The sequence below is a fragment of the Microtus oregoni genome, unplaced genomic scaffold (genome assembly GCF_018167655.1).
Source record: "Microtus oregoni isolate MIOR12 unplaced genomic scaffold, Mior012 000121F_000, whole genome shotgun sequence".
NCBI lineage: Eukaryota > Metazoa > Chordata > Mammalia > Rodentia > Cricetidae > Microtus > Microtus oregoni.
This window is the reverse complement of record NW_024544750.1, coordinates 715,674-743,022: the sequence shown is the minus strand read 5'-3', so window position 1 is coordinate 743,022 and position 27,349 is coordinate 715,674. Positions and strand designations below refer to the sequence as shown.

The following is a 27,349-nucleotide window of genomic DNA, read 5'->3' as shown; positions in this document are numbered from 1 at the left end:
TTATAAATCATAGATATACATATAAATTGTTCTAGAATTTTCTTCATGTAAATTAAAGGCAAATAGGGTCAAACTAGTCAAGTACTGTGACAAATAGGGCTGGAGAAAACAAAATATTCTTTCCTAGATGTTAATGCCTTAGAAAAACAAAACAAAAAAATGAACCTGGGAGAACTTGACCAGGTATACAATTTATTACCCTTTAGAAACCTGTTGAAGATAAAGGGCAGTGCCACTGGTAATAGTTTTGAAGATCTCAGATATGTAGCATTAGGAAAAATAGAATAATCCCTACTTATAAATTTATAGTTACAGAAGCCAGGGATAGCTTTTAATCTCATCCAACAGCTTTAAAAATTGCTATCTTTGGCCAGAAAGATGGATTAGTGGTTAGATCACTTGCTGCTCTAGTGAAGGACCCGGGCTTGGTTCTCAGCACCAGCATGGTGGCTCACAATGGTCCATAATTCAAGTTCCAGGGGATCTGATGACCTCTACTGCCCTTCATGGGCACCAGATAGACGTGGGATGCCACACACTGGCACATGCCATATACCAGTAGCATATATGCATGCAAGCAAAACAACCGTGCACATAAGAAATAAAAACAAGTCTTGCAAAGTGAGGTAGCACATGCCTTTAATCCCAGGACTTTGGGGGTAGAGGTCTGTGGATCTCTGTGAATTTAAGACCATCTTGATCTACACAACAAGTTCTAGCCCAGCTAGGGCTACAAAGTAAGACCAAATCTCAAAAATAATGATAGCTGGTGCCCTTGTCAGTCAAACATAACTAAGAGATGCTAGTGGGCTTTTGAAATGGTCTGAAATTTTAAAGTGATTTTTGAGATAAGCAGATATAAAGATAACTATCTAGAAACCAGTTCTCTGTGGCCGACACTCACTCCAGTTTGTACTTTGGAAGAGTAAGCTATTATCAAGTTAAGAGTTATTGGGCATAGACAAGTTAAAGAGCTGGATATATGCTGGGTGGAGGTGGTGCACACCATTAATCCCTGCATTCGGGAAGCAGAGGTAGGATCTCTGTGAGTTCAAGGCCAGCCTGGCCTACAGAATAAGTTCCAAGACAGCCAGGGTTACATAGTGAAACCATGTCTCGAAAAACAAAAAGCAATCAAACGGAAAAGAGCTGGATATACACAATGACTTTCAAAGATTTACTTTGTGTGTTGTGGGTGTGGGTTGTGTTGTATGAGTGCAGAGCCTGTGGAGGACAGAAAGTATCAGATCTCCTGGACTTGGAATTGCAGGGAGTTCTGAGCTACCAAGTTTGGTTGCTGGCAGCCAAACACGCGCCTCTGGAAGAGCAATAAGTGGGAGGAGATACAGAGGCTCAATTGGATGTTAATGTCCTTGACCGTTGGATGTTCATTTGATTTCCAGAAAATCCATTGTGTTGCTATAAGAAAAACAAATTCATCTACCTCATTTCAAGCCCCCAGCTGCAGTGTAATTAGGAATTAATCACTCTCTTTTTTCGCCAAATATAAGACACTATCCTGCTTCCCTGTGATTGAACACACACACAAATTTAATAAAGAAGGTAGAGTAATTTCCTAGGACAGTTAATCTTGTTATTTAATAAAAATGAGGTCTACCTCATATTTTAAATTTGTTGTCTATAACGTGGCATAGGTTCTTGGGTTACATCCATATTAAATTAATGAAAATGATGACAAGATGCTATCCATGGTCCAGGTGGAACGGTTTTACTGAAAGCCTATATGAGCTTCTTCACTAATTAAATTTAAATAAACTGGCCCGGCTGGTGAGATAAAAAGTGACTCTTTTTTTTTTATACATAAAACTGCATTTTCTTTATTTTTGCATACTTTTAATTCCGGAACAAATAAAACATAAAACAAAAAAAACCACAATACACAATACCCAACCCTGCTATTCTGTGGGAAGGGATTTTCCTGCCTTAAGGCACAAGACAGGGTAAGAGATCCTCTAGCATGAGCAGAGAGCCAGGTAGGTCAGGGCCAGTCAAGGCTGCTAGGGAGTACAGGGAAACTATACAGAGGACATGGTCTTCCCAGGGCATCTCTAATCTACTTCTTCCATGCGGGAAGCATCTTCATCACCCTCAAGTGGGGGGATCTCATCAGGAACAGCAGCACTGGGCTCCTCTGCTGTCACCTCATCTTCATCAATACCCAGGCCTAGTTTGATCATGCGGTAGATGCGGTTGGAGTGGGTCTGGGGATCCTCAAGTGAGAAGCCAGAGGAGAGCAGAGCAGTTTCAAACAGCAGCACCACCAGGTCCTTAACAGCTTTGTCATTCTTGTCAGCCTCAGCCTTCTGCCTCAGGGTCTCCACAATGGGGTGGTCAGGGTTGATCTCTAGGTGCTTTTTGGCCATCATGTAACCCATTGTAGAGTTGTCTCGAAGTGCCTGGGCCTTCATGATCCTCTACATATTGGCTGTCCAGCCATAGGTGCTTGTCACAATGCAGCAGGGTGAAGACACAAGCCTATTGGAGATTGTCACCTTCTCAACCTTCTTATCCAAGATCTCCTTCATGAGCTTGCAGAGATTCTCAAACTTTGCCTTGCTCTCCTCCATCTTCTTCTTCTCTTCCTCATCCTCTGGCAGCTCCAGGCCCTCCTTAGTCACAGAGACCAGGCTCTTTACATCAAACTCCTTGAGCTGCTGCACGCAGTACTCGTCAATAGGCTCAGTCATGTACACCACCTCAAAGCCCCGCTTCCGCACACGTTCCACAAATGCAGAATTGGCCACCTGCTCTTTGCTCTCACCAGTGATATAGTAGATGGACTTCTGTGTCTCCTTCATGCGAGACACATATTCTGATGGGGAGGTCATCTCATCTCCAGACTGAGAGGTGTGATAGCGGAGCAGCTCAGAGAGGCGCCGGCGGTTAGTAGAATCTTCATGGATCCCAAGCTTTAAATTCTTGGAGAAGGCCTCATAGAATTTCTTGTAGTTCTCTTTGTCTTCAGCCAACTCAGAGAAGAGCTCCAGGCACTTCTTCACGATGTTCTTGCGGATGACTTTCAGGATTTTGCTCTGCTGCAGCATCTCTCGGGAGATGTTCAAGGGCAGGTCCTCAGAGTCAACCACGCCACGGATGAAGTTGAGGTAAAAAGTGACTCTTAAAGTGACAGTTTGTCTTTGATTTGTAGACTTCTTGGGTTTTTTTTTTTTTTGAAGCTTGCAGTTTTCAAGCTAGAATGTAGAACTGTTACTATAACCATACCCCGTCTCAAAACTTCAGCTGCTTGACTACTGGTTTTCGTGACTGTTCCGAGTGATAATTATTTGTACTCTGTATTTTGATATTTAAAATACAATGGAAGGCATGAAATAGTCACAGCTGGTTTGCTGGTCTTTGTTTATTTGATTTTGTCTGTGTGTTTTTGTTTATTGAGGCAGCCCCTAACGATGTAGCAGAGGACAGCCTTGAACTTCAGATTATCCTGTTTATTTCCCGGGTTGAGATTACAGGCATACCCATTGGGCCTGTAAATCCTAAACAGCTATGTTACGTGGTGGTATCAAAGACAGAATTCATTGGAATAATAATTTACTATTTCATTTAGTTACTCTACCACGGCTTAAAGATCACTTATTTCATTCTGGATTCTTTGTTAAGTTCTACAAGAAAAAAAAAAAACCTAGGTAACCCTCGGCTTGAAGAAATTTACAAGGACAGTAGAGAGGGGCGGTCAGAAGTCACAGGGAAAAAGCAAAATGGCAAACTAGAAGAAAAAGATACTTTGCAGTGTCTCCAGTGTTCTGAGTCTGGCCAGCTAGATCCCGGCTGCTTCAGAATGTGTGTGTCTGACACATCAAATTCAATATTAGAAAAGAGAGTTCTGGCTATAATGAAATAGGGTGAGAAAATGTGCAACACCGTGTTACAGGTGGCAATCGGATGACACAGAGGAGAGTAATAGAAAGCAGGAGGAGGGACAGAGAAAAATGACATTTAATTAAAAAGCAGCATGATCATAGTTGCTCTGGGAGCTACACAGTAGGCTAACTCTTGAAAACATTTGTGTTTCTCAACACACAATCATAGTGCTGTATTTTTGTTTTGTTTTCGCTTTTTTGGTTTTTTAAATTTTTTTTTGAGAGAGGGTTTTTCTGTGTAACGGTCCTAGCTGTCCTGGAACTAGCTCTTGTTGGCCAGGCTGGCTTCAAATTCACAGAGATCCGCTTGCCTCTGCCTCTTGAATGCTGGGATTAAAGGTGTGCTCCACCTCCCGGCAAGACTGGAAGCTTAAGTGTCTAGGAGGTCAGAAGCTGAGCAGGAATATGTGATTGCAAATAGGGACTGGGCCTTAAAAAGCCAAGGTCATGGGAGCTGACACACGCCAAAACTGCCAGCTCTCTCCAGCCTTCAGCGGGTTTCCTGGGGGGATGGAGGAACAGAGATGGACAGCAGAATTCAGCATCAGTTAGGCTCTGGGAGTACAATGATCTATCTACTCTGCCCAGAGCAAACTCTAGATCAGGGAACGTTGCATGCCATGCTACTTTGTTCTCTGGTCCTAAATCACTCTAGCGGACCAATTGGCAGCTACACAAAAGGAACAAGGGATTAATAACCCTCATGCCTTGTTGGCTCCAAGAGATACATAACCCAAGAAAACAAAAGGTAGCACAGATTGGCATAAGAAGTCAATACCCATGCTTGAACTCAAATACCTCAGCAGAGACAATGTTTTTTTATTAAGAATTTTGTTGCATATGTTGTTTTCATCATATATTAATTATGACCTTTAATTTCCGTTATTCTGATTTCTTGTTTCTGTGGTTTTGAAAAATGTGTGTGGACATTTTTTTAAAATATTTTTATTTATTTATTTATTTATTAAAGATTTCTGCCTCCTCCCCACAACCGCCTCCCATTTCCCTCCCTCTCCCCCAAACAACTCCTCCTCCCTCATCAGCCCGAAGAGCAGTCAGGGTTCCCTGCCCTGTGGGAAGTCCAAGGACCTCCCACCTCTTTCCAGGTCTAGTAAGGTGAGCATCCAAACAGCCTCGGCTCCCACAAAGCCAGTACGTGCAGTAGGATCAAAACCCAGTGCCATTGTTCTTGACTTCTCAGCAGTCCTCTTTGTCCGCTATGTTCAGCAAGTGTGTGTGGACATTTTGACCTGCATAAAACATTGGCAGAAAAGGGAGTTAGATCCTCTGAGACTGGAGTCAGAGACAGAACTGTCATGTGGGTGCTAGTAGTCGAACCTGGGTTCTCCGCAAGAACAGTCAATAATTTTAGCCATTAGCCACTGAGCCATTTCTCAGTCCCATTGTTTCAGTTTGGAAATCATCTATCTATCTATCTATCTATCTATCTATCTATCTATCTATCTATCTATCTATCTATCTATCATCTATCTACCTACCTACCTACCTACCTACCTGCTTACCTACCTACCTACCTACCTACCTATCTATCTATCTATTTGGTTTTTCGAGATGGGGTTTCTCTGTGTAACAGCCCTTGCTATCCTAGAACTCGCTCTGTAGACCAAGCGGTCCTTAGATTCACAGAGATCCACTTGCCTCCACCTCCTGAGTGCTGGGATTAAGGCATGCACCACTGACTGGCTCAGTTTTTTATTTTAATTATTTTAGTTTTTCTATTGTTTTACATTTGGTTCTGTCTTAATTTTTTTCATTTTATTATTTTTTAAAAGATTTTGGTTTGGGGCTGGAGAGGTGACTCAGTGGTTAAGGGCATTGGCTGCTTTTGCAGAGCTGGAATCAGTTCTCAGCACCCACATGGCAGCTCATAGTTGCCTATAACTCTTGTTCCAGGGGATCTAATGCCCTCCTCTGACCCCACAGGGACCAAGCACACCCATGGCAAGACATACATGCAATAAAAGCAAATATATAAAATTTTAAAAAGTAAAAATAATTTAGAAAATTGCTTTACTCAACAATGACCAGCATGGCAAGCTATCTCTAACGGTGTGAGAGTAGCATGCATATTTTGGCAAAAACTAGTAGCTGTATGATTGGACTACTCAATAGGAGCAAACTCATGCCTAGGACAGTAAACATTACCAACTATTTGGAGCTAGTGAGGTGGTAGATGTTAGTGGAGAACCCGCTATTGTCACTTTACTAAGCCAGCATAATCTCCAATAGCATTCTAAATACTTACCTTTATACCCACAGGTAAGTGTGTCTCTCAGTCCTCATCAAAGATGCTTCCTGATAACAGTCAGAAACCAGTACAGAAAACTATAAGCTGTTAAAGTGCAGAGAACAACTGGTTGATTATGTGGTGCCCAGCTCCAGCTGATACATCCACAACACTTGTGGAACATTGAAAAGGAGAGGTGGAAAGCTTTTAAGACCCAGAAGAATGGGAAGTCTGCTGTGCAACTGTGTCTCCTAGAAACGTCAGAAAAGCTACACCCATTATACCACAAACAATATGACTTCCTATACAAGATCCAAGCAATGACAACACTAATAGACATGCTAATGTGGAAGGGGCAAATCCCAAGAGGCTCTATCCCTAGACAAAGAGCTCTAGACAACTAATGGTAGCTGAGGGAGAGAATTATTCTTCCTAAGGGATCAGCCTTCTAATTGATTATCCAATACCAAGTCCTGAAATCATACACATGTAAGCAACATTAAGTGAACGCAGCAGGATACACGGATACATGTACTGATGGTAATTAAAGAAAAAGAGACTACAATTTTGATAGGGAATACAGGGGTGGGGGACTTGGGAAGGGTTGCAGGGAGAAGGCATGGAGAGATTGGAGGAAAGAAAGGAAGGGGGAAATTATGTTATTATTTCAATTAAAATAAAATATTAAAAAGGTAAAATTGGGGTATGCTGAGGCTGGGATATAAAATAAATAGATAAATAAAGAAAAATTGTGGCTTGTATTTTTGCACTCACTACTCCTGATGTTAGTCTTAGGTTGGGGATGCCGTGGTGCTTGATTTTTAATTTTTGTATCTTGTTCATTACTATTTGTTGTTATTGCTGGTATTTGTCTTCTTATTTTTACACAGTAGTAGGGACTGAGGACAGCACCCCAAAGCAAGTTGCTTAGGCAATCTGCCAGTTCACCTTATCTGCACACAACCCATTCCTGTTTACTTCAGTGAGTCCTTTAAATCAAAGAACTGGGAAGATTAAAAAAAAAATAGCTGATCACCAAGCCCAAAATAGGCATGTCTAGTTTAAGCTAATCCTGTATATCTATCCCTATAGCAATAGCAAGGAATTATTGAAAGCAGTATTTTTTTTTTAAAAAAAAAACTTTTATTCTATACACTGGAAAATACAGAAGAAATGAATATATCTCTAGAGCACCAAAACTGAACCAAGAGATTATAAAATGTGTACATAGATCAATCAAGTAATGAAATTCAAACAATAACACAAAGTGTCCAGACAAAGAAAAGTTTAGTTTATATAGCTTCATCCTTGGATTCTACCAGATCTTTAAATAAAACAGCCACAATATTCTTTATAATGTTCAATAAAATTAAGGAGAGGAAAACTTTCAAATTCACTGTATGGAACAAGGATTACCCAGATACCAAAATCAGATAAAAACACTACAACAACAAAAATATAAACCAAAATTCCTGATGAACATAGATGCAAAAATGCTCATGAAAATACTTGCAAATTGAATTCCAGAACACAATAAAAAAATCATACACTATGAGCATGATGGCTTCATTCTAGGATGAAATGATAGATTAACATAAAAAGCAGTAAATGCAATATAGAACAGAGATAAAATCAAGGACAAACATAATGTTACTATGGCAGTAGATGAAGAAAAGTCATTGACAAAATTTTACACTATTTGATATAAAATTCCAAAAGAGTAAGAAGAGAATTGTACTCCAACATTGTAAAAAGCTGTATAGAATGGGTTCATACCCCAAAAATATACTGAATGAGGGGAAATAACAGCCCTTTGTATAAAACCAGGAAGAGATAGATTGTTACTTTTACCACGTTCATTTAATGTATTGCTTTAGTTTAATGTATTGCTTTAGTCAGATCAATAAATCAATATAAGGACATACAAAGGGAGTAATAGCAAAATAGTAAATAATTTTTTTCTATTTTCTAATAATATCCTAAATAATAGCCTATGTTTAGAAACTCATTAAAAACTCCACCAAAAAACTTTTTGACCTGACAAATTCAGTAAGATACCAGGTATAGTTACTTTTCTATTGCTGTGGAAAAAAAAAACACTACTAAAGCAACTTATAGAAGGAAGATTTATTATTCAGGGATTTGCTGTGGAGTAATCTCTTTGTACACTGTGAAGATGTGTCACTTGGATTGGTTTAATAAAAAGCTGAATGGTCAATAGCTAGGCAGGATTTTTGGGGCAGAGAGGATGCTGGGAAGAAAAAGGGCAGAGACACGGAGGAAACAGGAAAGCATAAGGGACAGTACATAGATGAGATAAACTTGCCTGGAGCAGCACATAGATTCATAGAAATTGGTTAATTTAAGTTATAAGAGCTAGATAGAAACAAGCTTAAGCTATTGGCCAAGCGTTCATAATTAATAATAAGTCTCTGTGTTATGATGTGGGGGCTGACTGATGGGACAGAGAAAGACTCGCTATAGGGATTACAGTTCCAGAGGGAAAAGAGTTCATTACCATCCTTTCCGGGAGCATGGCAGCACTGGAGCAGCAGCCGAGAGAGAGCTTACATCTTGATCCACAAGTATGATTCAGAGAGAGGGGAGGGGGACAGGGAGAGAGAGAATGGCAAGAGTCTACAGAAACCTTAAAGCCATCCCTCCCTTACTCCATGTTGCTTTAGTCATTTTTTTTCTCAAAGCAATAGAAAAGTAACTAACAAGGCCACACCTCCTAATCTTTCCCAAATAGCTCCACCAACTAGGGACCAAGTATTAAAACATGACCCTATTGGGAGTCATTCTTATTCAACCCACCGCACTAGGGCACAAAATTAACTTAAAATTGTACTTTTTCTATATCCTGATTAGAAAAAGAATACAGTTCACCATATTTTCAAAAATAATAAACACTTTGATTTAAATGTAGTCAAAGAGGTAAAACTCTTCTACAGTGAAAAGTATTAAAAATTCAAAGAAAGAAATTCAGGAAGACACTGGGAGATTTATTTACTGCCAATATTTCTGGACCCCCCCCCCCAGAAAAAGAAGAGTTAAAATGGTCATATTATTAGAACTGATCTTTAGGTTTTATACAAGTTTCAAGCTGGCGTGTGTCTGTCATCCTAGCAATTGAAGGATGAAAGCCGGAGGGTCATGAAACTGAGGTCAGCCTAAACAAAACAGCAAGTTCCTGACCACTATAAACTGCAAAACTAGGCTTCCAAAAAATTAAAGTGATACAAATGAAAGATCCAAAGATATTTTCATACAACTAGAACAAAACAACCTCAGATTCAAATGGAAGCTCAAAACTCCAATTAGTCAAAGAGCTCCTGATCTAAGAGCTATCAACATCCCTGACTTCAAACTGTGCTGTAGAACCATGGCAACAAAAAGGCCATAGAAACGAACACAGAAACCAGTGGGAAAAAGCAGGGCACCAGCTGACTGCCTCAACTTCCCCAGTCACTTTCTGCTGAAGATTGTCAGTGCTCAATTTGATGATGTTGTCTCTGTTGCTATTTGCTCTTTTACCGAAAAGCCTCCACTGTGGGCACATTCTCCTATGCCCAGGGATCCTCGAGGTCAGGATCTTCAACTGACTGGCTGCCTTAAAGGGCTTCCTCAGTTAGTTTCTACAGGATGATTGGAAACTCCTAGTCTGGTACTGTTACTTTTATGCTGTTCTTTTGTTTAAACCATTAATTTGATGTTGTTTTCCTATCTGTTTGTCAAATCTCTTACTATTTATTCTTTTTTGTTGTTTTGTTTTTAAAGACAGGGTTTCTCTGTAGCTTTGGAGCCTGTCCTGGAACTTACTCTGTAGATCAGGCTGGCCTCAAACGCACAGAGATCCACTTGCCTCTGCCTCCCGAGTGTTGTGCATAAAGGTGTGTGCCACCACTGCCCAGCTACTATTTATTCTTTTAGTTTGACTTGTATACTTCATGTAACTCGTTCATTCATAACTAAATACAATAGGTCATTCTCCAGATTGTCCAAAACAAATTGAATAATTTATCCTAGATTAGCCACCAAAAGTTGGTACATGAAGGATTTTGATTCAAATAATTAGGTTCTGGAATTCTACACTTAACAGATACAATATTTGCTTTATGACAGACCAGCAATTAAATGATTAAGCCTAGCAGGGACATACAATCAAATAAGGTATATGGAAATATGATAAGTGGCTTCTTAAGATTCCCATCCCCCACTCACTCAGGTGAACATTAGTGTAGATTCTATGAGACGTTAATTATAAGCCATTTATTATCTGATTAGTTTAGTCTGCAAGATAATACTTATTGGGCCTTAAAAGCAGCAGAAGAAGGCAGAGAGCATAAGAGAGAAGAGAGGAGAGAGGAGAGGGGAAGGGAGTGGGTGGAAAGGGAAGAAGACAGAAGGGGGAGAGGCAAGAGGAGACAAAAAGATTGGTTTGCTTTGGCTGGCTATGGATATATAAGAGCCAATGACTGTGCAAAGCCTCTCTACCAACTTCCAGCAAGTATATGGTGACTACACGGAATGACTGTCAAAGAGAATTCTTCAGAGCCTATACATGAAAGTGTGGGCCCGATCCCTAAGTCAGCACCTTTACTTTGGACTGTGGGAGCCAGAGTAGAGAAAGGAGCAATTAAAAGTAATAAGTTTAGTTTTTTTATGTCACTATGAAACCAGGGTAACGTGTTTTTCAAAAGTGTTGCAATTGTGAAAATGCTTGTTTGTTTGTTTGTTTCATTTCCCGCTCTGAGTACTGCTCAATTTCATTCCTTCAAATGGTTCTTTTTCTGCCAATTTGTTTCTGCTCCATGAAATACTACTGATTTTATGTTGACTTTGTACCAGCAGCTTTCCTCAGAAAACCTTGTGCTTTATCAAGAACCTCTCAATTAAAAAAAAAAAGAATCCTATAGAGTCTTCAGATTGCTGTAGATATAGAAACATATCATCTGCAAACAGTAGTTTGATTTCTTCTCTTCCTGCTTGCATTTCACATCTTTCTTTTTCCTGTGCAGTATCTCTGCCTAAGACTTCTACTAGTGTATTAAAAACACACGGTGAGAGTAGACATATTTTTCTTTTTCCAAGTCTTAGGTGAAAGGATTTTCATCTTTCCCCCACATTTGGTCCAAAGCTGTGTGTCATATGTAGCCTTGATTGTGTTGGCAAGGATGCAGAGTAAACAAACTCTTAACAATTGCTGGCAGAAGTGTAAATTTGTACAGTCACCAAAAGAACATAATGGATAGGTCCTCCTCCCCCCAAAACTATACATACGATATGATACAGCATTTCTGGATGTAATATGCAAGTGAAATAATAGCATCATATCAAAAAGTACATGTTATATATGTTATATATGTATATAAAAGCACACAAAGAAATATTATTCAGCCATAAAATAACATCATTTTCTCCATTTCAGCCAAATGGATGAACCCAGAGGGCATATGGTAATTAAAGAGATCAGAGAAAGACAAAGCATGTTCTTCTTCACATGTAAAAGTTAAAGAAAAAGTCAATCTGAATTAGTGGTTACTATAGCCTGGCATGAATGTGGAATTAGAGGTGGAGGTTGCATAACAGGTACCAAAGTACAGTTGGATAAAAGTAATAAGTTTTAGTTTTTTATGTCACTATGAAATATCTACTAATTCACAATAATTTAGTACATATTTTATAAATGGCTAGAAGAAAAGGTCTTGGATCATCCACACACAAAATAATGATAGTGAAATTACTAATTATTCTGGTTCAGACAGTACATGTATAATTATACACTGTAAGCATTATTTAATTTTACTGTACCCTATATTTTATAACCAAAATGTTAATAAATAAAATTAGAATGTGGGCTCTGTGCCAGATTCTCTGACTTTGCATGGCTCTGCTATTTACTAGCTATGACATAAGACCAGGCACTTAGCCTCTGTGTTCTAGTTTCTTCAGTTGCAAAATATTAATAATGGTGTCTTTCACTTAGAGTCCGCCTGAGGTTTAAATGGGATAATTTGTGTTAGTGAGATTAGAAAAATAACACAATAAATATTCAACACATTATCTTGAGAATTTTTGAGAAAATCTAGAAACTCATTTAAATTAAAATTTTGTTGACAGATGCCTTTTAGAAACCAAATCATGTAGGTCTGAATAATTGTCAAATATGCCCCTTTTTGGTACATTTTTGCATAGGCAGACCAGTAGCCATTTTGCATTTAATCTAGATAGTTCCCTAAGTACTTAGGAGACTGTGAGATGCCTATTTGGACACTATCTTATTTCTTCTAAGCTGTACCACATTCTTGTTCTGTAATGGGACCCCCACACGCTCACTGTGTAGACCAGGCTGGCCTCAAACTCAGAGATCTGCCTGCCTCTGCCTCTGCCTCCTGAGTGCTAGGATTAAAGGCATGCACCACCACCACCCAGCGCTTGTTCGGCAGTTTCTAAGATGTAATTGCCATATCTCAACAAACCTAAAGTTATGCCTATCAAATTAGCTACATGGACAGTATTAACTTATATCTTATTCTGCCAGAGCTTTTAGTATTGGATGATTGTATAGTACCTATCATAAGGAATTGGCAATCAATTATTGTAATTGCCTACTAATTCTATTCCAAGTTTCTAGGTCACTCTGCTTCTCATTGTATATATCTTTGGGTAACTGACTTAACAGCTCTGTACCTTGTTTATCTCATTTATCAAACGAAGAGAATGAGCAAATGCTAGCACATACTTGTGAGAATGTAATGAATTAATTCCTGCCCCTTACCTAATGATCACCCAGACATCATAATTATCACTGTAATTTTTATCATAACTGTCTTGCTCCATTGAACACTTTCATTTACTAGACACAATGTCAGATTCTCTATATCTTCTAGAAAGTTATAAGTAATGTTTCCAAAACTCCAAAACAGAGCTACAGAAAAAAATTAAGATTTGTGTCTACAAAATGTTGCCTGCACAATTGTTGCCCATCTAAACTTGTAGGAAAAAAGTATAATGTTAATTCTTCAAAGTATACATTGATACTCACAAATTTATAACTCTAGGCAAAATTTCTGTTTACTGAAGTACTCTGACATACAACTGCCATTCTTGCCAGCATCCTATCATTTATTGTCTTCATTTCTTTATTCAGATTTATATAACTGAAATTTCCCAAGAAAAAAAATTGATTTTCCTTTTGTTTAGATGAACAGCTAAATGCCTAAATTAGCTTTTGCTGTCTTTCTCCCCTATCATGGTTGCTTCATTTGATGAGACATTGTAGAGAACAGAGGGTTGAAACGGTCAGTTTAGACAATATGGCACTGGTATAGATAGCCAACATGAGTCAATACAGCAGTTCCTAAACACGGGAGGGGTATGAATTGGCACAAAATGGCTGATATCTGATGCTCCCCAAAGTAAACAGTGATGCAGTCTTTTACATTGCTGGCAAAATGCCACATAGTTTGGGTTTTGTATAAATGTGACCTTGAGGCCAGAGGCCTTTAGTCTTTAACCTTTGAGTTCACAAGCCTACCTCTGTGTGTGTGTGTATGTGTGCGCATGTGTGTGTGTGCGCGCGCGAATACTTATGTACACAGCCTGTGTGCGCCCACCTGTAGCTGGGTGCCTGTCAGCATCTGCTTATCTTGCTGTGTGGTGTCTCTCACCTGGAATAAAGTATATTAAATTTGCCTGCAGGTCTGCAGCTCGGCACATCTTCTTTAACCTCCCAGGCTCTAGACCTTGGACCCTTCAGATGTATCATTCTGAAAACAGATTTAGCTTACCTTATAAACATAAAAAATTACTCATTTTATATTTTCTATTATTTTATGTTGATAAGAACCAATAAGAAACTTATAAAAAAATCCAACAAACAAAAATTGATTTCTTGTTTTGCCTAATAACCCATGGCTGTGCCCTAATCTGGAGGCAGCTATAAAATTTTATGACCTAGGGGCTGGAGAGATGGCTCAGTGGTTAAGAGCATTGCCTGCTCTTCCAAAGGTCCTGAGTTCAATTCCCAGCAACCACATGGTGGCTCACAACCATCTGTAATAAGGTCTGGTGCCCTCTTCTGACCTCTGGCATACACACAGATAGACTATTGTATACATAATAAATAATAAATAAATATTAAAAAATTTTTATGACCTATTTGTGTTAAACCTGGTTTCTTAGAACGACAGTTGTATCCTCTTCTTTTAGATCGTGAAAGGTATCTGTACCCATCATGCCCATGTTGTAGATGTAGAAACCCAGTTACGGCATGCCATTAAAATAGTCTTTGCCACTCTTCCACGTCATGCCCCTTGGCATTCACTCCTTCCTCTATATTGCCTGTGTCATCACCTGATATACTTATCTCAACTAGAATATGTTGGTTGCATTTCTTCCCTAAAGCTTGCTTTTTGAATCTTTTCTCTTTAGTCCTTTAAGGTTTTCTCCCAACAAGCAGGGTTTATCTCCTCTCCCATTTTGTTTCAAATCTCTGTTCAGATTTTTGCTCTTTAATTTCATGAAAAGATTCTGAAATATTATAATTTAACTTTTTGCCTACATGTGTTGAGTGTGCGATTGCTACTGTGTATTCCATTTGGCCTTACAACCTGATGAGCTTCTACTGAAACAATGTGTTATTAATTTATTAACTTCCACCAAGAAAAAAAAACTGTATCCCTTATTTCATTCATGCTGTTCTTCCTAAGCATCAATGAAAGTAAAAGACTATTGTTTGATAAAATTATTCAGCCATTTATTAATGATAACTTTATGTGGACATGCTAAGAAAACAAAAGTGATATTATTGATTAATTTCTGCCATATTGAAGTGATTTCATTCATTTATTTTTTCTTTTATTGAATAGAAATTGTTTTTATACAATATATTCTGATCACGGTTTCCCCTCCCATCTTCTCCTAGGTTCTCTCACCTCCTCACCCTTCCAACTTTCTGCCTGCTTCTCTAGCTCATTAGTGTATCTTTTATTTGCTTTTTTTAAAAAAAATTCTGCCTTTTTGCCTATTTGTTTTCTAAAGTAAGTGACTATTATAAGACTCCCTTTCACTGAACCCTACATCAGTGAAATGAAAATTATTTTAATTTCTTCTGAGAATTAAATTGTAGGACAAGTAAATCATTAACCAATACATAGATGCAAACTCTTTGGAAGAGGCAGAATGACCAGCAGGCCCCAAAGGCATAAATATACTGTGATCTTATTGTGTTACCATCCTGAGAAGGAGTGAACCACAAAATAAGGAAAAGTAGCTGCCTGAAGTTGACATTGGCAGGAGTCTAGTGAAATAAGAAATATTACCTATTCACCTATAAGCGAAGCCATCTTTGCTAGAAGATCCAGCACTAGAATAGATTTATGCCATTAAATTTGGTTGCGAATCATGGTTTACTCAGCAACCACCCCACTAAACCCATCAAACATCCTTCATTTTGCATTAGTCTTCTCTGAGTAATGATGTGTTGGAGTCAGAGTATATAAGTTTAACAGGCAATCAATTAGCTGTCATTTTCTCATTTAATTTTCATTCAGCTTTCCTTTGCTTTTTTTCAGGGGGAAAGTTCACTGAATGCATAGAGATGAGCAGCTGCAGTACGTGTCACTGTGCTATTTCTCATTGAAAATTCCTAAGCTGCTCTTCTTTCATCTGCATCTTCATCTGTGGGAAGTACCCTGTGTGACGGCGTGATGGACACTCGGAGCTGTAAAGCAGGGGACTACAGTCTGCATGTAAGACAACCCTTGAATCTTCAAATATTTTTTCCTGTGGCTCCCCAAAGAAGATTCATAAACTACATACATTTTAATGAATATTTAAGTTTATACCTAAAGTTTGTCATATATTTTTAATTGAAAAAAATCATAATTAAATTTCAAGGTCATTTGTGGGATAGTATGAATCCAAATATTTTAAAAGAAATAAAGTTTTACATCATTCACAGACATACATTCACATACACATACATCAGGCTTTTAGTACTGTAGCAATTTGAGATGCATGCCCGTCATCTTTAAAATATATAGGACTGGAGTCCTCTTGAAGCGTTGGAAATTTTAGGTTCTTCCTTTTGTAACCAATTTATCTTTTCCACCTCCAGGATTTTTGTCCTAATTTTATCTAGTTTTTATTTTGCTGTTTCATCAACCAATCTACTTTTCTTTCTCTACTGTAGCAATTATGACTATTAAAATTAATTTTAAAAACTAAAATGTTCTGCATTAGCACTATAATTATTGGAAGTGTACAAGCAGCCAAAAGAATAAGATTATTGCCGCCTTTGAAAATTATTAAAGATAAAAAATAAGTTTAATTAGAAATTCACTTAGAGGCCATTTTTCTAATAGTATATCCTAACATTAATTTTACCCATTGCTAGCAGTATTTTCATTTCTTATTCTTTTCTTTTTTTTCTTTTTTCTTTTGGTTTTTCTAGACAGGGTTTCTCTGTGTAGCTTTGGAGCCTGTCCTGGAACTCATCCAGGCTGGCCTCAAACTCACAGAGATCTGCCTGCCTTTGCTTAGTGAGTGCTGGGATTAAAGGCGTGCGCCACCAACACCCAGCTTTATTTCTTATTTTTTATGAGTATAAGGTATGGAATCTGTTACTAAATAGTAATATAAATACATAGTTGTAATAATATCCTTTCTTTGTTTTCTTTCCAAATAATACGCTAAAACCAATATAAAGATCTATCTTTATAAATTATTTTGATGATTCTATTAGTTAACAACTCAATTTGGTCCTTCTTCAATTTCGTCCAAGGCAAATAACTGGAAATCATTGCTCTGCGAAAGAATTTATTATGTAGTTATTAGAGTCATTCTGTTTTTCAATATACACACTAATATATATCTCAAAAACTCTCCTTGTTTCCCCTGGGATTTTTACACAAGGAGGCAATGGGTAATGAACTATAGTAAATTGTGAATGTGCAACAGAAACATGTCTTTATTTTGTAAAGTGGGGAAAGGTTAATTGCAAAAGGAAGATGACTTGACTTCAGGCACATATTCTAGCAGTTCAATTTTAGGAAAGAAGATATATGAAAACAGTATCTAAAAATGTTTGCTTTTAAACCATCTGTGTCCTGCTTTTGAAAAGAGTGTGTTTGTACTATTTACACGTCTACTGACACAACTTGCTTTTTACCATCAGTGTGAGAGTTTGAATTTTCTCAATCCTAATATGTCTATTTTCACTCCTTACCATCTACAAACTACAAGATTTCTATAATCACTGCATTTTCTTTAGATTTGTACCTGAATGTTTTCACTCTCTGATGAGTCTTTGGATGGCAAGCTGGAGGCATCAAATCATGTAAAAAGCAGCCCTTGTCCCCTTTGATGTTATCTGAGACGGAAATGAAGAGGTCTTTGTTAAAAGCAACTGTGTTTTACTTTATTTCCTTAGTCGTCTTTGGTGCTCCCCAAGTCCTTTCCTTTGATGGCTTTCCCCACTGGTCTGGATGGTCTTCAGCATCCATAAGCAGTGCACTCTGAGACCAGCTCTTACTGCTGCCTGGTGTGTTTCTGCTGATAGTTTCTTTGCAGCTTGGAACGAGGCTTCACATACAACAATTTTCATAGTGATACATTCCCATTTGACTAGAATATAGCAAATTTCATGTTTTGAATGAAAACAGACTTTATAGGACTATTCTAGAAATTCAATACCTGGTGCTACAGATCAAATACAGGACACTGTGCTTGCCTGGTAAGTGCTATACCACCAGGCTATGCACCAGCTTAGGAGTATTTTAATTGCTACAGAATTTCCTACAGGCACTGCTCTATTCTTACAGATATTATACTTGGATAACCACTAAAATGGTGGGATTATCTTGTCTGATTATTTCTACTTTGTCTTCTTCGTGGATTTGAATCAGACTGAAAAGACCAGTTGTTGTACTCATTTCTAACTTACCACGAAATGCTTCTCTTTTTCATTTATTTTAATGTTTTATTCTGAGCATTTCCCCCTTTCTCATTTTTATTTCAATCTCCCATTGACTTTGTAAATTTTTAGAAAACTTAATTCTAAATTCTTTTGAAATGAATTCCAGTTTATTGAATTGTTTGTAACACAAAATCCCATTTTACACAACAAAATGAGACAGACATTCAGTTTTATCTTGTATTTTTTCAAGTTCCAGTTTTCTTAAAAATAGTATAATTCTTATGAGAAAAACCATGGATATATAGATTGAAGGAAAAAATAGCCTTTATCATTACCATCTTCACTAAGAGATAGTACGCGCTCCTCACCGACATAATTATATTCCCCTTAAAGTGAATGCTCCACCCTTCCAAGAAAGCAGGCTAGTTAACTTCTTGATCTTATGCAATTTACTCCAGAGCCGTGTGGCTTTAGCGTTTCAAGAGACAGACTGAAAGAAAGAAAACAGAAGCCCCTAGTAAAAGCATCAAACATTCAAAATCTTAGAGGCCCAATCAGATAAGAAAATCAGTGAAGCAGGCATGGTAGACATTAGCAAATCAGAAGTCACACCTTATCTAAAGAATGCAGCCACTATTCACCTTCAGGCAAATTATGACATTGTATGAACCCAATGTAACCAGATCATCTAGTTTTAAAACTGAAGTCATAAATCTTTGTTTGGGAAATTTGCCAGGTTTTATGTGTTGGCAGGCCAAAGCCAGCCCATGAATTGCCACTTCATAACTTATATTTCAGAGATTAAAGTGGATATGCAGCACTAGCATTTCTGGGCATTCAAGAAAGACTGACATGCACATTATTTATTTATGTGTAAACTAAATGAACAAAGCAAAAATTATTAGAAGATTGCAGGGAGCATGAAGGTAGAAAATATAACCCCCGAGTAGACTATGTGCTAAATAGATTGCATATTTGTTCCTTTATGTCATTTGATTTTTTAAGATTTAATTTTGTAATTTATTTTTACCAGGAGTCAATTTATTTCATTTGCCTTGTTTTCCCAGAGGGATATATATCAGAAGAATTACTCTCTGTGTGTTGTTCTGTCTCTGTCTGTCTCTCCCATGAACTAATACAGCTCTTTAGCGCATACTTCTTGTCTCCATCGTAGCTACTAAAAATCTTGTCCTAGAGAGAAATGATTGAACTGTTCTAAGGTCACATGGTCATCAATGACTATGGTGGAGTTTTAATTCCAGTCTCATTGACTCAAATCTTGCCCTTCTTACCTAACTCTTTCTCTAGTTCTGACGGGATTGCTTTATGATTGTTAATTATTGTTGTTATTATTATTATTTTCTGACTATGGATGAGTAGGAGTGAGGAATGATCAGAATTTCCTTGGGGTTCTGTAGATCCACTCTGGGAAGACAACACAGTTTATTAATTCAGGACTTACTTCTTTAGAATAAATTCATAAAAGTAGAAGTGCTAAGTAAAAATTGTCTGAGTTCCTTCAATATGGATTAGCAAATTGGCCTTCATAAATTAGGCCTACTGAATCACTTAATTCCCGGAGGAACATGAAGTTCTTCTTTTCTCCATGGCTACTAATAGTGCCTCAGATAATGCTTCTGAGAAGGCTTAGGCATTCTGTATGATTGTCTTGCAAATCGTTATTTATTGATTTTTGTGGTGCTCCACATAGAACCCGGGGCCTTGTGAATGCAGCAACAGCTTACCTCCTTTCCAGGTTCCCAGACGAAATGTTCAGTTCTTTTCATGTTTAAACAAGATAAAGTAGCTTCCTAGTATCTCACAAAAAGGAAAAAATGTGTCAGAGAGAGAAAAGAAGGGAAAGAGTGAAGGATGGAGGTAGAGAAATAATTACCTTTTATCCACTTGGCTTCTTTCCCCTTTTTTGTATTTCATTAATGTTTTTGCGTTCATTTTACATTTCAGCCCCAGTATCCCCTCCCTCCCCTTCTCCTGCTCCCCACCCCTCCCATCCACTCCTTAGAGAGGGTAGGGTCTCTCTTGGGGAGTCAAGGAAGTCTAGGATATCAAGATGAAGCAGGACCAAGCCCCTCCCCCTGTATCAGAGTTGAGCTTGGTATCTCACCATAGGGAATGGGCTCCAAAAAGCCAGTTCATGCATCCTGGATAAGTCGTGGTCCCACTGCCATGGGCCTCCAACAGATAAAGCCTCATAACCATCACCAGCACTCCGAGGGCCTAGTTCGGTCCCATGCAGGTTCCCTGGTTATTGTTTTTTTTTTTTTTTAAGGGCTTAGATTTAATGAACAAGCATTGATGTTCTTGTTTGTTGATTCTTTGCTGTTGTCACTTTATAGCTGGCACCTCATTTGCCTCCTTTCTGTTTTCTCTGTTGTCCTCTTTATTTAAATGTCTAATACACTAATTATTTGCTATTATTTGGTATTTAAAGTCTTTAAGCATATAAATTTGACTCTGAGTTCATTCACATAATACTCCTTAAATCAAATATTATTAATATGTGGATGTGCTAAAAATGCAGATTCTTGCTCACCTTCAGTTAATTTGGGGTGGGGCCCAGGAATCTCTGTTATTAACAAATCCCTAAAGCTATACCTACGGTAATCTTATGGTAATTATTGAGATATATATTTTCATTATAATTATGCTTATAATTCACTCTAATACGAATAGTCACGTGTGCTGCAACAAAGGCGTTCAGTTTTTTTTTAAATTTTTAAGTGTTTTTTCTTCCCCATTTTTGTTAATAGTACTACCTTTAAGAGTAAGTAAAGATGGCTAGTTATATATTGTTAAATTTCCCTTTATTTTCAGAAAAGTTAACCACTTTCTAACAGCTATGAACTGCTGCTATCTAGAATCAGCCATTGCTGAATTTATCATGTTTGCTTCCATTTTAGAGACAAAGCACATTTTTACAGCTTTAACCCCAATTCCGTTTAGTCATTGTCTGGAATCCTGTGCCATTTCCTCTTCCTTGTGGCTATAAGTTTACAAAGACTTGCATATTTTCTGTATTTTTAGGTTGACTGCCTCTTGTATGTTTTCTGCTTTTTTTTTTTTTTTTGCAGTACTAGGAATTCAACCCAGGGTTTTTTCACACACGATAGGTTTGTGCTCCATCAGTGAGCTACAAGCCATTCCCTCTAGCCTATTTCTATACACATATGAACATGTATCTAAAATCATAGAATGATATTTGATGTGTGCCAATTAATTATTAATATAAATATATTAAATATAAATTAATACACATACAATTATATTTAAAACACGTTCTCTTTACATTGTGCATTATATAAATATTAAACCTAGTATAGACAATCACATTTTTATTCAAGTATATAATGAGCCTGTATTTTGTTTTATACTGAGAATTATTGAGGTATTTGTGACTTAGTGATTTTAAAATGCTCTTAAATTATCTCTCGTGATTTTAAAATGCTCTTAAATTATCTCTAGGTTTTTGTACGGGAAAATGATTTTCTGTGGTCAAAGCATGAGAGATAAATAAATGATTTTGAAATGATTTATTATTCAAGTTTTCTTTATCAGTAGTAATTATTTTTATGTCCTTTAATCAATGAAATAGATAAATGTTAATTTTGCCACTAGTATTGTGTGCCTGTCAATTTTTACCTAAACTCTTGTCTGAAAATATATTTATTGTTTTTAAAAATTATAAATGTAGCATATCCGTCAAATTCAAAATCTTATCAAATAGAAAATAAGAATTATTAACAATTTCAGCTCTTACTAATTATTACCTTTATCATCCTGGAGTATAGCCTTTCATATTTCTTTTCCACAATACAATCTGCAAGCTTTCTGATCAATATCTACATGCCTGTATTGTTTCCATTTGTTTGGGAAAATATAAATTAATATTAAATATCATCTATTGTTTTCTCATAACGATACTGCATTTTAACGTATACTTTTAGAGACACTTAATATTACATGAATTAGCCACCATCTTTTAGACACAGGGATTATTTTATTGTATGGCACTATCATAGTATGTTTGAGTAATCCTATGTTACACACACGTTTAAAATACCCAACACTATTTTTCTAAATGCTACACTGTTAATATACATCATACATATGCTTTTTTGCATCGATTATTAGGTATTTCTAAACAAAGGTGCAAATATTTAAAATGTCCATTTGTATTTTCAAACTGCCGTATTACAACAATTCATACTCCAACCAGCATGAGAGTGCATTTTCTCGGCTCCCGGTGAACAAGGTTTAACATTCTCTTTCATCTCTGCCAATGCGATAAACTCGAAGTAAAATCTCATTGTTTTTACTAGAATCCCTTTGATTAGTAGTGAGCTTAATCATATTTTAGAAGCCTGTTGGCCGTTTTTCGTCTCTTTTGTAAAAATGCTCGCTCCCGCCATGCCTTCCCTTCCCCCACCCGGGTGTTCGTTTTCCCTTTTTGCTTTGTCAGAGTTCTTTACTATTCATTTTTCGTCCTTTGCATGGGGATCGGTTCAATTCAGGCTTTCATCCTTTCACTGCCTCCCAGATTGCGAATCCACATTCTCCATTGGTCTTTCAGTGGCTGCTAAAGAAGCTGCCTCCCTCTTCCTCCTCCCGGCCTCCTCCCTTCCCCCTCGCCTCGCCTCGGTCCCCAGGCTTTCTCTTCCAGCCTCCTTCCTTTTCCTTCTCTTCCCCCTCTCTTTGTTTAATTCTCTCTCCTTCTCTTCCCCCCCCCCACCCCGCCCCCCTCTGCAGGGCAGGAGTTTTGCGCTCGCTGAGCGACCGTCGCTGGGCTGGCGCTGCGTCAGCAGGGGGCGGGGCCGGCAGGGGGCGGGGCGGGGCGGGAGCGCGGGCACCGCAGCTGCAGGAGTTGCTGGGAGACTGCGCGGGCAGATCACAAGGCGGCGGCGGAGAAGGCCTGCAGACCTGCTCGCTCAGCCCTCGGCCTCGGCCTACGCCAGACCCTGTGCGCAGCCGACGATCGGGAGCCGCAGCCTCCATTCATCTCTGAGGTACTGTGTTCCGCGCTGCTCGCGGGGCCGCCCAGTCCGCTGCTGCGGCGCCTCCTTCCTTCCTCCTTCCCTCGCGCCCTCTCGCTCGCCAGAGCCTTCCCTGCCAGCCTGCGTCACCGCGGCCGCCATGGCTGAGAACGGCGAGAGCAGCGGCCCCCCGCGCCCCTCCCATGGCCCTGCTGCGGCCCCAGGCACGGACCCTGAGCCGGCCGAGCCCAAAATCATCAAAGTCACTGTGAAGACTCCCAAAGAGAAGGAGGAGTTCGCGGTGCCCGAGAATAGCACCGTCCTGCAGTTTAAGGAAGCGATTTCCAAACGCTTCAAATCGCAAATCGATCAGCTCGTGCTGATTTTTGCCGGAAAAATCTTGAAAGATCAAGATACCTTGATGCAGCATGGCATCCATGATGGACTGACTGTTCACCTGGTCATCAAAAGCCAGAATCGCCCTCAGGGCCAGTCAACCACGCAGCCTAGCACTACTGCAGGAACTTCCACGACCACCACCACCACCACCACCACGACGCGAGCGTCGACCACGGGTCCCAGGAGTAACCCCACACCTACGGTCACAAATAGCAATCCGTTTGCATCGGGGACCCTGGGAGGACTTGCTAGCCTTAGCAGCCTGGGTTTGAGCTCGACCACCTTCACTGAGCTTCAGAACCACATGCAGCACCAGCTCATGTCTACCCCTGAGATGATGATCCAAATCATGGAAAATCCCTTTGTTCAGAGCATGCTTTCGAATCCTGACCTGATGAGGCAGCTCATTATGGCCAATCCTCAGATGCAACAATTGATTCAGAGAAACCCAGAAATCAGTCACCTACTGAACAACCCAGATATAATGAGGCAGACTCTCGAAATCGCCAGGAATCCTGCCATGATGCAAGAGATGATGAGAAACCAAGACCTGGCTCTCAGCAATCTCGAAAGCCTCCCAGGTGGCTACAATGCTCTGCGGCGCATGTACACTGACATTCAAGAACCCATGCTGAATGCCGCACAGGAGCAGTTTGGGGGTAACCCCTTCGCCACGGTGGGGAGCAGTTCCTCCTCGGGGGAAGGCACCCAGCCTTCCCGCACAGAAAACCGGGATCCACTGCCCAATCCTTGGGCACCACCGCCGGCTACCCAGAGCTCTCCGACCACCACCACGACCACAAGCAGTGGCAATGTGCCTGGCAGCACCTCCGCTAGAACGCTCAATGGGAACACCGTGGCAGCAGCTAGCTATGTTGCTAGCATCTTCAGTACCCCGGGAATGCAGAGCCTGCTGCAGCAGATAACTGAAAATCCCCAGCTGATTCAGAATATGCTGTCTGCACCCTACATAAGAAGCATGATGCAGTCGCTGAGCCAGAATCCAGAATTGGCTGCCCAGCTGATGATGAGTAGCCCGCTGTTTGCAGCAAATCCTCAGCTGCAAGAGCAGATGCGTCCGCAGCTTCCGCATTTCCTGCAGCAGATGCAGAATCCAGACACACTTGCGGCCATGTCAAACCCGAGAGCAATGCAGGCGTTGATGCAGATCCAGCACGGGCTACAGACACTAGCCACTGAAGCACCTGGCCTCATTCCAACCTTTGCTCCAGGTTTGGGGTTGGGAATCCTGGGAACCACCCTAACCCCTGTGGGCCCAGTCACTCCCATAGGGCCCATCGCTCCTACTATAGTTCCTTTCACACCCATAGGCCCCATGGGGCCTATTGGACCCACTGTTCCTGTAAGCTCTCCTGGCTCCACCGGCACTGGGATCCCCACTGCAACCACTGTGACCAGCTCTGCACCTACTGAAACCATAAGTCCAACTTCAGATTCTGGTCCCAGCCAGCAGTTCATTCAGCAGATGGTGCAGGCCCTGGCTGGAGCGAATCCTCACCAGCTGCCGAATCCAGAAGTGAGATTTCAACAGCAACTGGAACAGCTCAACGCCATGGGCTTCTTAAATCGTGAAGCAAACTTGCAGGCTCTAATAGCAACAGGAGGCGACATCAATGCGGCCATTGAGAGGCTGCTGGGCTCTCAGCCATCGTAATTACATTTCTGTACCTTGAAAAAAATGTATCTTATTTTTGATAATGGCTCTTAAATCTTTAAACACACACAAAATCGTGCTTTACTTTTATTTTGATTCTTTTAAATCTGTCTACTTATAAATCTAATACCATGCATTTTAAGGTGGAGTCCCTCCCTTCTTTCCTTCCTGCTCCTCCTCCCGCCACCTTCCCTCCCACCCTCGCCCTTCCCTTCCAGCCTGCCCTCTCCCCTCTTTGTTTCCTTCCCTCCCTCCTTCATTCCTTCCTTTTCTTTGGATTTTCTCCCTTCTCTGATTTGAATGGTGGGGATCAATGCCGTTTCACTCAAAGGTGTTGCATGCAAACACTTCTCTTTATTCTGCATTTATTGTGATTTTTGGACACAGGTATCAGCCTTCACAGTTGGGTGAACAAGTTCTGTCCTACAGATGTCCAGTTTATTTGCATTTTAAACATTAGCCTATGATAGTAATTTAATGTAGAATGAAGGTATTAAAAACAGAAGCAAATTATTTGAAGCTCTCTAATTTGTGGTAAAATATTGCTTATTGTGACTTTGGCATGTATTTTTGCTAGCAAATGCTGTAAGATTTATACCATTCATTGATCGTTTTTGTTATTATTTGTACACAGTACAGTAAGCACAATTGGAATTGTACATCTAGAAGTATTACTGTAGAATCTCTGAGCAGAATATGTGTAACCAAAATAAGAAAGAATATAAGAAATACTCCTGAAGCTAGGTATGTCTCACAATTTTGTAGAGTCTTACAGCATATTTGATAAATTTCTCAGTGAAAATGTTGGCTAGGCAAGTTCAGTTAAAATATAGTAGAAATGTTTATCCTGGTTTCTCTAAGTATACATTAATTGTACAGAAAACTTACAGTGTAACATTGTGTCAACAGTTGCAGATTGATTGTATATGACCTTAATCTTTGTGCAGCCTGAAGGATCAGTGTAGTGATGCCAGGAAAGTGCTTTTGACCTAAGATTTCCTCAGCTTCTCCCATGAAGAGACCCTAATATGCATTTTGATTTGTAATTGGAAATGTAACTTTTACTGGAAGTGTCATGTGGTGTCTGCATTACTTTTAACTGCTATGTATACAGGAAAGTGTATCTTTTGACTATCAGTTATTTCTCTTGTGCACAGGGAAAAATGCATTAAAATGACTAAAAAAATAAAAAAAAATTTAAAAAATGACAAAGCTGTTTCTTTTTGCCTTTTGGCTCTAGAATCCCCTCCAGAAGGGTTAGCTCTCCCCACAAGTATTTATTTAACAATGCTGCTCTACAGGAAATTCTTTTGACATGCAGATTTACATGTTCTAATTATTGCCCCCAAAGGTTAACCAATTATTAATTATTTCTTCACACATTTGAAATGTACATATTTATGCTTTATTTTGTACTTGAATTTTCTTTAGTTCCACTGAATTCTGTAGGCCTAGCACACCAGTCTGAGGTGGGGCTATGACTTCATATGTTAGGGTATATCCTGCTAGTGATCATTTTTGTATTTAATTTTTCTGATGGTTTTCATGCTTATTTTATTTTTCACCGGATGAACGTTAGCGTTAACAGGCTTCCCTCAAAACAGTACATTGAGAATTTGGCTGGGTTTATTTTAAGTGGATAGAATGTGGAAAACTATAGTATTCCATTGTTTTCTAGAAACATTTGTGGGTTTATATGGTTATTTAGTTGGGGTGTGGGCTACTGGGAGTATTTTTTAAAGCAGGATCTCATTGACTAGTTTTTTATAGCTTTTGAGAGAATTTTATTTAAGTCCTGTCTATTTCCTGATAATTGTATTTTTAGGTATTACACTAGGAAGCTCATTGTGCTACTAATAGGAGCTTCTAGTATGTTAATGCCATTTTTATTATACAATTTTTTTTCAGAAATTTTAGATTAGCAATTCACCAAGACCTATTTTATAAAATTCTGATTGGTGTTTTCGAATTTTTCCTGGTAAGCTGCTCTAACAATGGTAAGTTGAATGCCCTTTTCGTCAAGTGTATAGCATAGGTACTAATTGCATGTACTGCATATTCTATAGTAGTACTAAGTCATAAAGATGAGAGTAGCATTTTGGTTTTAATTTTTTGCTTTAGCCAGAATGTGTTTGCTGCAGCAATTCTGTTTTGTGAAGAAACATTTCTCTGGGAGAAAGCCAGTAAGTTTGCAAAATTCTGTATACTTAATTC

The 27,349-nt window shown here is 39.1% G+C and overlaps 1 protein-coding gene and 1 pseudogene across 1 annotated transcript; one reads left to right on the top strand and one right to left on the bottom strand.

The window, feature by feature from the left end:
* Positions 1–1,822: 1,822 nt before the first annotated feature.
* LOC121444308 lies at positions 1,823–23,223 on the bottom strand (annotated as a pseudogene).
* On the top strand, positions 22,923–26,333 carry Ubqln2 (ubiquilin 2). Its single transcript, XM_041646137.1, has one exon. It carries the CDS (start codon positions 23,222–23,224, stop codon positions 25,133–25,135), a length of 1,914 nt encoding a protein of 637 aa, XP_041502071.1. The 5' UTR covers positions 22,923–23,221; the 3' UTR covers positions 25,136–26,333.
* Positions 26,334–27,349: the final 1,016 nt, after the last annotated feature.